Raw genomic sequence first — 13,162 nt, 5'->3', positions numbered from 1 at the left:
AACATTCTTATTGATATAGCTTACATGGTACATAAATTCATCATCTGCCATATTCCTGTAGATTCCTGGCAGGAGCTGCTAAAAGGCTATGCAGTTGCAAATGATCACCATGGCCAAAACTTGAATACGAAAGTTTGGAAGAATTCTTCGTGTTGGCCACAGAGATCTTCCATGGGCTTTCCGATTGGACGTTCCATGTGCCATAAAAAACAGAAAGGTTACAAAGTTGGTTGTTTTGAGCACTAAACGTTAAAGTAAACAATGTACCTGGTCTCAGCAGTCTTGACAACAAGTTCCATTATAACCTCATATCACCTCACTTTATGGAAAAAGAATTTGGTAGGCATCAGTTCAGAATAAAAATTGTTGCATTCAAATCTTTTCACAGGTGGGATTTAGGAATGTCTCCTTAGGGAGTGCAAACCACGATTTTCAAAACCATTAAATGCTGTTAGCCATTGAAAGATTGCTGGCTGACACAGGCATTCGTTTGGGACATGACTAATGAGCTGCTTCACTGATACAGCTCTTTTTTTTTAGTCCTCTCCACGATGACATGAATTCTAGCATGTTCTACACATGTATCAGCTTTTAGCAATATATCAATTAAAACAATTAAAATAGTACCACCTTTTAATGTTTTTGACTCCATGATTCATCCATATTCATCTTTGTTGCAATTGGGAAGGCAAGGCAACTGATCTATGGTGATTTATTCATCACACTTGCCGTAACCGTTGTCCCAATGTATCAGCTTTTCTGTCAACAGTAGTTTGCTAATACGACATTGAAGATTAAAATTTGAAAACTAAACAACGATTAAAATTAGAAAACTAAACAACGATTAAAATTAGAAAACTAAACAACGATTAAAATTAGAAAACTAAACAACGATTAAAATTAGAAAACTAAACAAACTCAGCGGAAAAGCATCACGAGGGGGTAACATCTTGCATGTTGACGAAGAATCCTAGGTAAAACGTCATAAAAATCTTGGGTAAAACGAATTGCCATACTTAAGCAGAAAGTCGGGCTTATTTATTAGTCGGGTTTTAAAAAATTTTCGGAAAAAGTTGACACTCACCAGAATTGGTTGAATGTCATAGGATATACTCAAAATTGAATGCTGATTCCGGGAAAATTGCTATTTTTTTCATGAAGTTAATCGTTTTTGAAATAAACCGAATATTTGCCGGAATGCTAGCGCGCCAGTACGCTACAGCGATAGCGAGGTGCTGCAGAAATATTCGGTTGCCAAATATTGTTGCCAAATCGAAGTCAACATGCTTTGTTGTATATGGCAACTATGGTTAACTGACAGTAGTTTGTTATTTTCTCATGCAATTGATATTTTACTTTTAAAAGCAATATGTATATATATACGTTCCTTGTCATTGAAAAATAAAATAATATATATATATATCCCCTTTATTGAAAAGTTTTACCTTCAAAAGATTTATTTGGATTTATTGGTAGGTAAAATAAAGATTAAACATCCTGTGAAGTAAAATAAACATAATCGCTCCTTTGATGCAGAATCTTTTGACCCAAAACTATCCTGAGGTATTATATACATTTTTGAAAATGTTTTCTGAAGGCTTTCAGCTGTTTTTATATTAACATACTCTGTTTGTAGGAATTTGATGGAGCTCTTGATTTTATTTCAATGGCTGTCACATGCTACTTTAGCAAGTGTGAAACCCTGTTAGCTGGTGGTTGCAATGATAGAAAAATAGTCGTCTATGATTTCTTTACAAGAGGAACAGTGAAGATCATCAGTACTCATCTACAGCCAGTCTGTTCACAATGGTAATAAAAATTGCAATGCAATTACCGTTTTTTTTGTTGCCTAAACCACTTGTTTCTGTTAGCTGGTCAAGGTGTAGAACACAAATTTTAAGTGCATCTACAGAATAGCACCATAGCTATTTGGGAAGTTCACCTTGGAAAATGTAACCAAAGGTACAGGTTTTCGTCACCAATTCTAAAAGTTCAGTTTCACCCAAGGAAAGCTGAAACTTTTCTAGTTTGTCCCATGAGACATGCAGCTGTACTTGTTGAATTAGAAGAAAATCACAAGTTACCCTTAGATGAAGGTAAACTGACATAACAGAAATCTGTATGATGAAACTCATTATCTGTTTGTTTCATTTGATAGAAGATGTCAGTATATTTATACTGGTACTGGGTTCATCCTGGGACTGAGTGCCACATCACTAGAAGTTAATTTTCACCTGTTTTTCGGTTCCGAGGTACGAGCAGCTAAGAATTCAAGACTAAAGCCAGTTTAGTACTGATGATTGTCAAATAGGATTTTTATCTTTTAGAGAATTTATACTGTTCAAAGACTTGCCGAGCTGGTTGAGCTATTTATCACCTGTAACGTATTGAAATACAATAGCGATATTGTAACAAACGGAAATCCAAAAAATAAAATTTTAAACGGCTCTTAAAAAAGGCCTCGGCTTGTTTATTGAATCGAGAGCTTCCCGAGGAATTTAAATGAGGGTATTTGTTTTTTTTACCACATTGAGAATACACTTTCGAGAATACAGAGAAAAAATTGATCCACTTTTCTTTTCCCAATATCGACATGGTTATCTCCTTTTGTTTGAACGGATGCACAAACAAAAACGATACTCATGTTCAAAAATAGCTGAAAGAGGAGGCAAGTAAAATAGTAAGGGAGAAATTAAGTTTACCGAGAAACGAAAAGCGAAAACAGGCACGGTACACTTATCACTACCAAACTTTTTTTTTCCGGAAATTTCTTTATTGGTAACTGTTGAGGTGGAGAAATTTTTTTGGGAACAAATTTGTATGGTTTGTTTGCTGATACCAATGCGTCCATGTTGGATAAGGATAGAAACACAACACATCCACTGTTGATGAACCTCCCGAATCTACATAGCAGCATGAGTTAGAACCGTTTACAGAAAATGATAGATTGGAGGATTGAGAGGACAAATTATACGATAGAAAATTGCAACAAAAAGAGAAGGCATGGGAGAAAGCGAACATTAAAGGAGACCGATTATTACACGTCAGCAAGGGAAGTGTGAAGGTGGTTGAATTCTGTACGATCCCAACTGAAAATCCAGACACGAGTGCTGCGACTAGAACCCGGGGACGTGTGATTTTCCCTTTTCAATTCTACGTGAAAAAGGAGTAACCGAGGATGTCGACACAAAGGTTTCCCATCACCGAAGCTGGAATCACGTTTATAGCCACCACGTATTAGTGTTCACTTAATATTTTGATAGTTTTTAACCTGTTGGCAAAATAGCCAAAGTGGTAATGCCTTCTTCTCCACTACAAAAAGAAAGATGTTAGTCGTTTCTCGTCTGATACCCGACACCATCAAGACACTGTGTTCTGACCTTTTTTTTGTCCTTTTTTCGTTTCTTTTTCTTATGGAAGTGACAAACATTGTGCTACTGATAGGTTTTTTTTTTTAAAAGAATGACACACCCATGCGAATATGTACATTGCGACTGAAAGTCCAATTAAAGTTAGTAGAATGAGACAGTGGGGTCAGAGCGAGCGAGCGAGATAAACCAAGATGGTACGATTGGTACGGGTTTGGTGTATCAAAAAAAACGCAAAGAAAAAAAAAAAAAAAAAAAAAGGAAGAAAAAAACTTATAGGTTAAATTAACGTAGTGGAGAGAAAATTCTGCTCGAGGACGAAGAAAATGAATGGGAAAATTAAAAGGTTTGCAAGAAAAACGGCCTTCCTTCTTTATTGACGACGGGTCATGTATCCACCACGTCCACCGCTACCCATTCCACGTCCACCACCTCCACCACTTCCTCCCTCGCGTGGTGGGCCGCTGTTCATGCCCATACCCATAGGACCCATCGGACGTCCTCCCCTGCCAGGACCTCCCATGCCACCTCCGCGATTCATGGAGCCACCGCGCTGACCGTCACGTGGACCTGATGAGTTTGATGGACCTCCGCGGCGCTTTGGTTCGACATTTAGCCGGTGATCACCATTCAGCATCGGCTATTACAAATCAATAAATATGTTTGACATCCCACATTACCTTCGCCATTTGAAAAGAACAGTTTTACCTTATCAGCAAGCGCAGCTTCAGCGGCCTTCGGTGAATCGAACACTACAAAGGCGTAAAGCGGAGCCCTTCCACCAGCAGCTCTCACACCGTTCTTGCCATGGATTCTAACATCAAGTACGGGGCCGAAACGCTCAAACAGTTCCTATTGGGACAACCGTTAGTTATTGCTATTTATTTCAAGATAAATGAAATACCTTGAGGGCCTCCTCGGTAGTTACGTGGGGAATGTTTCCGACGAACACTTGAAGATTATCGTCGTATCGACGGAATTCACGATCCTTCTCGCGCTGATATCCGTCCCCATTTGGTTGTTTCCACTCACCAATTTCTTCAGTCGAGCCCCGAGATGGAGCACGATTGTCAGACCATCTCTCACCTTTATCACCTACCATAACCTGACATTAAAATCAAAAACCTCAGGTTTAGTATGTTTTATCTTGCCTCGGTCTTGGTCACGATCTCTGTTGTGGTAAGATCCGGGGCCCGACCCGGTACGTCCGTTTCCCATCATTGCAGGACGAGCGGTGCGTTGTTGATAGTTGTTTCTTTGGGGTTGTGAAGGTCCAGTAGCAGCAAAGTTTTCGTTGCCATTGGTAGTTGTAGGACCTGTGGTAATTTCCGTGTTGGTCTTTATCACACATACAAAATAAAAAGGCTCAAAATTATACTATTATTCGTTAATTACGCAATTTTTCAGTTACCGATGCAGCAGGCGTAGAGTTAGAGCTACTTGTGGTGCTCTTGGTCGACCCAAATGGAGGTACGGTTGAAGGTAAACCAGTCGTTGTTCCATTATAGGCGCCAGGATTCTTGAATAAATTGGCGAAGGTTTTCGGTTCAGAGGGGGCCTGCCAAATCACAAAGGATAATCGATTGAACACGAAAAGATTTAAATATTAACAAACCGATGGATTTGAAGGAGTTACGACATCAGGAGCACGTTTAGGAGGTGCTGGCTCGGGAACAGAAGGTGGCTCAGGCTCTCGAACCAGCTCCGTAACAGCTTCAAACTTCTCCGGCTGCGGTGCCACTACGGTAGGAGGAGTTGCAACCTTTGCTGGTCGCGAGACCTGTTGTACGGGTTCTGGTTGATGAGCAGGTACAGCCGTGTATGTGGTAGCGGATGGTGTAGTTCTTTGGCGGATGTCTTCTTCGGGATGTTGATCAGAACCGTTCACTCCCACTGATTGCCCAGTAGTCGGTTCCGGTTGTTGGACCGATGGCTGAGGAACAGGAGCGGGAGGTGTCACAGAAGCAGCATTAACTTCGACCTGCCGTTGAGAACAATAATCAACCTTTCCACTTCAAGAAAATCTATTTGCCAGGTATACCGGGGTTGGACGCGGCTGTTGCACTTCGTTTTCGTTTTCAACTGGACGTTCGTCAACACACTCCTCATCGTCAAAAAAAGCATCGTCCTAAAATAGAAACGTTCAATGTACAACTGAGGTACTCCTAAGAACATTCTTCCCGACATACTTGATAGCGAAAGATGTCGTTGCGTACGTAGTACTTTTTGGCGGACTGAGGAGCCAACACGAACGTTTGCACGAAACGACGCATTGGCTGGCCATTGTTCGATAACTCACCAGATACCTTCAGAAGCAGGTTTATTCAATTACAAATGTAAGATAATTTTGCAATAAAAAATTTTTCTGTTTGTATGAATACCTGAACCACAACTCCATTTTCCAGAGTACGATGAGAGTCAACCAACAGAATCTTGGCTTTGCAATCATGGAAGTCCAGCTCCATTATCTTTTGATGGATTTGTTGCTGGCCATGAACCTCTTCAGGCAAACGCTCCTTTAAACCACCATGGACAAATGATGAATCATGATTGTAGAACCTAAGCAATGATCAAAAGCCATTATCAGTAATAGTCACTCTAGAACATTCTTCATTCTATACCTATGCAAATGTAAAGGGGCCTTGTTGAGAAGGGTGTAGTACTGACGCACAAACTCCCTTCCCACACATTGTGGGCTTGGAACTGCCTCCATGACCATGCTGATTTTTCTCAGGGAATTGAGTTTTCAATAGAAAATGAAGTTTAAAGTGGGAAGATCAGGATGGTTTACTGAAGTCTAGTAACTTCAATTGAACCTACAGAAAAAATATATACCATTAATTTCCAGACTTGAGATAGCACAAAAGAACTAAATGTAATACTGAGGCAACTCTTATCACTGTCACTTTTACTATGAAAAACGGCGTCAGATAAGAAATTATTTCTAATAAGCACTGAAGATTTAACGCAGAATATAATGAAATCTACTGCTTTGTTAGGGTTTCAAGTAACTGAAACCTAAAAGAAAAGTTCACACGACCAAAGAAAAAAGGAATGTCAAGACAACGAACGAACAACGAGGTAGTATCTCTCCTCGCGCTGTGGGAGTTCAAAAACTTCTACCAGATTTGAGATTCAATTTTCAAAATTTTAAACACTACTCAGAAAATACAAACGCAACAATCAATGCAAACTCGAAAGAAGTTTTATTTATTCAAATAACTTTAGACAACATTTCCTAAATTAAAATATAAGTTACCTTTTTTTACCCGTAACAAGCAATTCGTACGCGGCAACACATGCAACTATGCACTGACCAATGCGTTCTTTCTACCTCGCTTCCCTCTACCCTCTCCCTGCTATATCTAAGTTTCGGCTTAGGACCGCTTGGAGCCGCTTCGGGCAGCGTTTCTCGATCTCCTAAAATGAATTATAAATTTATCTTTGCTTTTGCAATTTTGCTACAGCAGTTATGTGAAAATTACATAACCATTTTATAAAAATGTTTTTCTTAGTGAATAATTTTTCCCCTTTTCTTTCATATTTTTTAAGTTTGCAAAGATTTATGAGTCATACCCTCATTTGCCAAGGGTAGTATACTCCTAGTCAAGGGTAACAAAAACAGTCCTAACATTTTTTCATAGCTTTGACGCGGAGTTGTACAGTTTGAATACATACAGTACGTTGCAAGAAAACTTTAATCAATTCATAGACACCGGAATTCTCAAGGCCCTGGTAATAACCAAAGAAAGCGATATACTGAAAAGCAACTGCAGAATTAAAAAAAAATGTATTTAATATAACAGTTAAACATCAATTAGAACAACAACAAAAAAAAAACAGACCGTCAAGATATTTAAACACAAAAAGAGAGTGAGGAAATACAAACAAAAAAAACTTTCTCTCTTAAAACGTAGGTTTAGATGAGCTTTCGCTTCGAGTATTTTCTTTAGGTAGTTGGAATTCAATCCACGCTATTTGCACGCGATTTTAACACCATTTTACCTGTATGTTTTGACCTATACAATCTTTACCACAATATCAGTATTCAGCATTTTCTTGATATCTTAGCATTCCTTAAAAAATGCTAGAAGTTTGACCCCTAAGAATTCAGATGGCCTGGATACAGCAAAGTTAGAATCTACTTATGACAAATATAACACAGATACGAGGAGCAGGAAAATATCACATTAAAAGGGGAACAACTTTAGTCCATTTCTTCATATTGTCTTTGTCTTTTTGCAGGACCTGGCATTTCTTCCTCATTTTCTCCAAGTATGTCTGACGGAATACTTGCTAATCTATAAGAAGAAAAAAAAACCAGGTGGTAATTAAAAGTAATGCGTAAAAAAGAATTCATTTTACGACGCATACCCTAAAATAGATGTATTAGGAGGGACTGGCGCCACATCACCATTTTGGCTCGCTTTAGTAAAAGCGTTGTCGAATGCTCCAATGACACGACGGGCGTTTTCCAATGTGAAACACAATGGTGGAGTCATTGCGATTACATTACGCTCTTCCCCTTGGGTAGCTACAATAACCTTTTGCTCCTTCAACCTATGGCGTGCATAAGAAAATATAGAATAAAAAAACATACAATACAATGAAGGGTTGTATAATGCCAGCAAGCTAGAAGGAATTCAGGTTTGCTTGATGCTTAGGTTTGTCAATATGTCAAGTTTTATAGACCGACTTACAGGTAAAGTACGCGATTGGCAAAATTTGTGGCTGGTTTCATATCTGGACGGCCACAAACTACTTCCATGCCAACACAAAGACCCACCCCACGAACGTCCCCGATGGTAGGATGTTTCGACATCAACCCCCTTAGCCCTTCCAGAAGAAATTTTCCGACCATTTTAGCGGAATACATCAGCTTTTCGTTGATAATGACTTCCAGAACTGCTTTACCAATGGCGCATGCCAAGGGATTGCCACCGTACTAAAAAAATAGTTGAATTTGATAGTAATTGCTAATCCAGGTAAATAAAACTTATTGTAAACGGGCTTACTGTAGACATATACTCTGGTAAACTGTTAGCAATTTCACGAGTTGTAACAACGGCAGCCATGGGAAATCCATTTCCTTGTGATTTTCCAAACGCAAGAATATCCGGCACAACACCATATCCCTAGAATGGGAGTAGCATCGGTGGTGGTATACATAACTTTCACGTTATAATTTCTCAAAAATGCCTACCTGAAACGCCCAGAAGTCTCCTCCGAGGCGGCCTAAGCCTGTCTGCACTTCATCGGCAATGCAAACCCCTCCTTGATTTCGAACCATCCTACATGGGCCAAATTAGAATTAGCAAAACCAAGATCAGCAGCTTATTCTAAAGGAAAGCACGAGAACTCACTGATATACAGTTTTGAAATAGTTAGGGGGCGGTATAACTACTCCAGCTGCAGCGACGACAATTTCCGAAATGAAAACACCGATTGGTGTACCATTTTGCGAAGCTTTTTGTATGACTTTCTGAGCCTCATTGCAAAATTCGGATTGGTCTGTAGAAGAAATAAACTTTAAGGTTCAATCATATCTTTTTAGAACAAAGGAAAAAGTAATAACAAATTCATACCATTTTCAATATTGTTGTCTTTATTGTTACTAGTTCTCGGAAGTGGGATGACGTGAACGAAATCTTTTTTTCCCTGAGGCAATCTTTTAAATGATTTGCTGCTTATATCCACCAAACTGGAAATATTTCCATGGTAGCTACTGCAAATATTTTTAAAAATTTTAACCAAAATCTTGAAAAAGTGAACATAACGACATAAGGAATGACAAACCAACCTCTCAAAGGCAGCTACGTCGTGTCTTTTAGTATATAGGCGACCAAGCCTGAGCGCGAGATCGTTAGCCTCCGACCTTATAATAATAACAAAAATATAATGATAACTAATTGAACTTATACGATCAACCAACACATCCCACAGAAACTTACCCTGAATTCACAAGGTAGACGACTGAGAGGGATTCTGGTAAGATGTCCATTAGCTTCTTCATGTATTGTGAATATGTGTCATTTAGAAATCCCTGGGTAGTCCATAGTTTCAGCATCTGTGCATGGCCTGCCGCAACTACATGAGGATGACAATGGCCTACTGCAAATGGAAGTAAAACTGAATTTTAAAAACTCATCACCAAACATGATTGTGTGTTGAACTCAAGTTCAAGAGTTGCAAATAAAATCAGAGTTCATAAAAAGACAAATAGTTTACCATGGGCACTGCTGCTAACACAGTCGAGGAACTCATTTCCCAAATCATCATAAATGTACTGCTTGGATGCTCTTACAACTTTGACTTCACTGTCAGCAAAATGCACCTGACACCAACTAGAATAAGGAAAATAAAGTGATGTAAGTAACTATAAAAAATGAACAAGGTAAATCAATAGACAGTTACGCAAAGTCCATGACATTGAATTACAACAAGTCGTTAAATAATACATACTTGTCAGATGGCGTAGAAAACTGATGGCGAGCCTGCATCATAACTGACCTGAAAGTACAGCCACAAATCAAAGTAATGTCAAAACGAGTGGTTGCTTTTATACCAGACTTACGTGTCATTGAACTTTTCAAGATAAAAAAAAGTCAAAGTGTTTGCACATATTATCCAAGAAGGTCATGCAAATGCGACGTGACGGTCTTCGGAAGCAAAACCGATGCAATCGTTTCTGACGAGTGTTGCCTTGGCTACGGAGAAAACGTCATCGTCTGGTAACTAAGAAAAACCTAATGATAGACATTATTTCCTATAACTTCAACGTTTGTTGAATTCCATTCTGCCTTTGGGAGGATTGGGGCGAACTTCTTAATTGAAATTTCCTCTGGGGGACACTACCGACCGCAATGTCCTGCACTATGTGACTTACAGAATACTGTATTGAAAGCTTTTCTAGTATATTATTACAAAGTGAAGAGAAAAAGGTGTCTGTAAATTGATTCTTTTTTTTTTTACTTCAAAAATCGTAGGAAGTCCGAATTGCAGAGGAAAGTGGGAACGATGATAGAGTGGATTTGAAGATGTCGCCTATCGAACCATGCAGCGAGAAGAAGGACTCTTGTCATATTAAAATAGAATCTCTAAATAAGCGTAGGACAAGGGAAACTAGAGAAACACTATGAGAATAAAAACAAAACAAAAAAAATCCCCTTTTTTCTGGATTAACATTTCAAACAGTAGCCTTAGTCCTGCATAAAAGATGATTGGATAGCCAGAGCCACCCCGACGGAATCATAATGTGACTCCCGCATTCGGTCGTGAATGTTGTACGAGTGATGTTTCTACCGCCCATTTCTCTTCGATTCTTTTTTCTCTCTTTTTAAAAATCGTAAAATAAACAAATAAAATTGCGGAAGACATTCATGCCGATTCCACCTGATATCGTCACATGGGCAGATTGGTGGGCAGAAATAAATGGCTAGCAACAGGGAAATCAAGTTGGTCCATGCCAATTCGATATGTGATGGGGTAGAGTAAAAAAAAAAAAAAAAAACATGTGATGGGTGTCGGACCGAAATGGCGATCATATAAGTACAGCAGATCGTCGTTGCATATCTAGCGGCAGTACATTGCAAACGAAAAGCGAACTGGAGGTCTCAGCTGTTAGGTGACTCGTTCTTATGACGGCGTTGTGGAACCAGCAGCAAAATGAGAAGGGGGAAGCTTTCTGCATTATTAAATAGTGCACGAGCTGTAAAGGCGTCTTGCTCCACTGCATTATCAATGCGCTCGCAAACCATTTTTCCATCACTTATCTGCTGTGGCAAGACTTAAAGTGAGCACACACCATCACTTTGTATACAACCAGCAGTCATTTTATTGCGGCAGGCACGTCGCTTTTCTCAACTCGGACGCTACTCCAACGTCTATGGCTTATTCATTGGCATCCTAAAAACCTATGCTGTGTTCAACTATTAGACTTTCTTCTTTCCTTTGCTACCTAAAACATCACGCATTTAGTGTTAGGAGGAGCTAAAAAGCGCAAACGGTAATGAATTGTTCCTAATCCTCGTGGAACGTCACAATGTCGCCGGAGACCTGCTCTATATTGATAATGACATGGAGGGGTTTGATCATGCTTTTGATTCGATTAAGCCCATTTCCCCAAGATTTTTTGTGTGTTGTTGTTGCTACACATTACAGCTCAATAACACAACATTTATATTCAGGGAGAAATAGATTCGTTTTTAGCTATGAGGTCGTTAAGTACAATTAATCTTGAATATTTGACTTGTTCTCCATTTGGCTTTATCCATTTCAATCTGTTTCGCTTGATATTTGAGCTACCGCGTGGTATAAACAGGTTGTTGACATGCAAAATCAGGCCAACATCATTCTCGTACGCATTAAAAAATCATGAAAGAAATGAGAAGAACAAAGCCACCAATGACAATGGGATATCCTATCTTCTAGCGGGCTACCGGATTAGCATAAGGAAGCGTACGAAGAATTTGTCCCGAATTAAGATTTTCTTTTTCTTATGCCCAACTACAAAATCCCCGCAAAAAGGATTTCAAAACTTGTGTGTGTGTGTGTTTAAATCAAGTTGAGAAAACGAAAGCGAAGTGGACGGGAATAGTGCTGCGGCCAGTAAGCATTTTAGATCTTTACTGGGCAAAATGGAAGTGCGCATCAAATAAATCAGAGGCTTCTTAAAATTTGTATAAAAACATGGCGGTAAGCTAGAAAAGTGAAGCATAAGCAATGGTTGATAGACGTTGAGAAATCATCCGTCACGATTGCTACAGCTCTGCATAGGCTATCAAATCATTTGCATAGTGTACCGCACATCTACTATGCACCGTATTGGATACGGGGGTGGTCTAATCTAATTCAACGTACCAATGTAATACCTTACGTTTTATGTATGATCCCGCTCGATCTTTCCCTTGCGTACTGCCTTGCCCGCCTTGCATATCAAACTAAAAATCCTAAAAATAAGATTTTGCGACCTGAAAAGAAAGTGAAAGAAAAAGATTTAAGAAAAAAAAAACACCCACAACATTTCTTCAATTTATTTAACTGTTTTACTTTTGGTTACCGCAAAACAGAATTTAATTCTAACAGAAATTGCAGCATTTTGCAAAATAAAAAGCGGGCAGTCGTGTGTAGGTACTGGTGCACCCAATTCCACGTAGCATGTAATACTAATATCAATCGAGAAGTAATCAACATGCCTGTCATCTGCCATCAGCGGATTATGCGCCATAGTCTTAAACTTTACGTCCGCGTACGCACAACACAACGTTTAATACATTTCTTATTCGTCAGTAAAAAGACATGGAATTATTAGCAAATTACTTGTTCGGGTATTTCAAAATGTAGACATGCAAGACCCAACTGACGATTCATTAAAATATATCCGCCAGTTTTGTTTCGAGTTGGACATGCTATCACGCAGAAAAGATCAGCTTTTTGGACGGCCCTACGTGTAACTAGCAGCCAAAATATAAAACAAATGATGCTCCGGGGGAATGAAGACGACATGTACACACCGATCTTGTTGACACAAAATCGAAATGCGCGCAATAAAATGAAGTAGGAACAAATCTGAGAATCGAATCGGGTGGATATCTTAGCCATTAGCTGGATGCAAACGGGACACGAGCACGCCATTGCGGCACCTGCCACACCAGCCGACCGCCAAAACAAATAATTCAAGCATGAAAATAGAAACTCATCGTTTGTAATGAGAAAGGTGGAAGCTATTAAAGTGGTACGATTACCGTTGTACCTATTGGAATGGCGTGGTAGATTTGCGTTAAAATACAAGGAGG

At 39.2% G+C, this 13,162-nt stretch overlaps 2 protein-coding genes and 1 long non-coding RNA gene across 4 annotated transcripts; 1 reads left to right on the top strand and 2 right to left on the bottom strand.

Annotated features, from left to right (window-relative positions):
* Nucleotides 1–1,376: 1,376 nt before the first annotated feature.
* Nucleotides 1,377–2,374, top strand: LOC130701369 (uncharacterized). Its single transcript, XR_009004031.1, has 5 exons — nucleotides 1,377–1,472; nucleotides 1,537–1,563; nucleotides 1,637–1,809; nucleotides 1,872–2,096; nucleotides 2,159–2,374. It is a non-coding gene; the product is annotated as an uncharacterized LOC130701369 (long non-coding RNA).
* A 441-nt stretch (nucleotides 2,375–2,815) lies between these two features.
* On the bottom strand, nucleotides 2,816–6,754 carry LOC130701367 (ras GTPase-activating protein-binding protein 2-like). The gene is made up of 11 exons (XM_057523328.2): nucleotides 6,628–6,754; nucleotides 5,990–6,184; nucleotides 5,750–5,927; nucleotides 5,558–5,674; nucleotides 5,410–5,496; nucleotides 4,984–5,349; nucleotides 4,780–4,926; nucleotides 4,520–4,706; nucleotides 4,273–4,463; nucleotides 4,077–4,220; nucleotides 2,816–4,008 (listed from the first exon to the last, which is right to left on the bottom strand). Exons 2-11 carry the CDS (start codon nucleotides 6,085–6,087, stop codon nucleotides 3,742–3,744), a joined length of 1,782 nt encoding a protein of 593 aa, XP_057379311.1. The 5' UTR covers nucleotides 6,088–6,184; nucleotides 6,628–6,754; the 3' UTR covers nucleotides 2,816–3,741.
* Nucleotides 6,755–7,139: 385 nt separating this feature from the next.
* On the bottom strand, nucleotides 7,140–10,075 carry LOC130701353 (ethanolamine-phosphate phospho-lyase-like). Of its 2 annotated transcripts, XM_057523318.2 has the most exons (12): nucleotides 9,943–10,075; nucleotides 9,831–9,878; nucleotides 9,597–9,712; nucleotides 9,320–9,479; nucleotides 9,169–9,243; nucleotides 8,954–9,093; nucleotides 8,732–8,879; nucleotides 8,572–8,659; nucleotides 8,384–8,503; nucleotides 8,069–8,313; nucleotides 7,743–7,928; nucleotides 7,140–7,669 (listed from the first exon to the last, which is right to left on the bottom strand). In XM_057523318.2, exons 2-12 carry the CDS (start codon nucleotides 9,869–9,871, stop codon nucleotides 7,576–7,578), a joined length of 1,413 nt encoding a protein of 470 aa, XP_057379301.1. In that variant the 5' UTR covers nucleotides 9,872–9,878; nucleotides 9,943–10,075; the 3' UTR covers nucleotides 7,140–7,575. The 2 variants fall into 2 exon arrangements, with proteins under 2 accessions (XP_057379301.1, XP_057379300.1); XM_057523317.2 differs by having other exon boundaries at nucleotides 9,831–9,989.
* Between the last annotated feature and the right edge of the window lie 3,087 nt (nucleotides 10,076–13,162).

This window comes from Daphnia carinata, chromosome 10 (assembly GCF_022539665.2).
Source record: "Daphnia carinata strain CSIRO-1 chromosome 10, CSIRO_AGI_Dcar_HiC_V3, whole genome shotgun sequence".
Lineage (NCBI taxonomy): Eukaryota > Metazoa > Arthropoda > Branchiopoda > Diplostraca > Daphniidae > Daphnia > Daphnia carinata.
The sequence above is the reverse complement of the archived record's forward strand: the minus strand, read 5'-3'. Positions and strand labels throughout refer to the sequence as shown.

Excerpts from the sequence above, each read along its gene's own strand:
- LOC130701353 (XM_057523317.2), bottom strand. The coding sequence starts at position 9,949 with ATGACACGTAAGTCTGGTATAAAAGCAACCACTCGTTTTGACATTACT. Across the intron at positions 8,880-8,953 it reads AGACAACAATATTGAAAATG|ACCAATCCGAATTTTGCAAT; the intron begins GTATGAATTTGT and ends TTTCTTCTACAG. Across the intron at positions 7,670-7,742 it reads CCTAATACATCTATTTTAGG|ATTAGCAAGTATTCCGTCAG; the intron begins GTATGCGTCGTA and ends TTCTTCTTATAG.
- LOC130701367 (XM_057523328.2), bottom strand. The coding sequence starts at position 6,087 with ATGGTCATGGAGGCAGTTCCAAGCCCACAATGTGTGGGAAGGGAGTTT. Across the intron at positions 5,675-5,749 it reads AAAATGGAGTTGTGGTTCAG|GTATCTGGTGAGTTATCGAA; the intron begins GTATTCATACAA and ends CTGCTTCTGAAG. Across the intron at positions 5,497-5,557 it reads ACGACATCTTTCGCTATCAA|GACGATGCTTTTTTTGACGA; the intron begins GTATGTCGGGAA and ends TTTCTATTTTAG.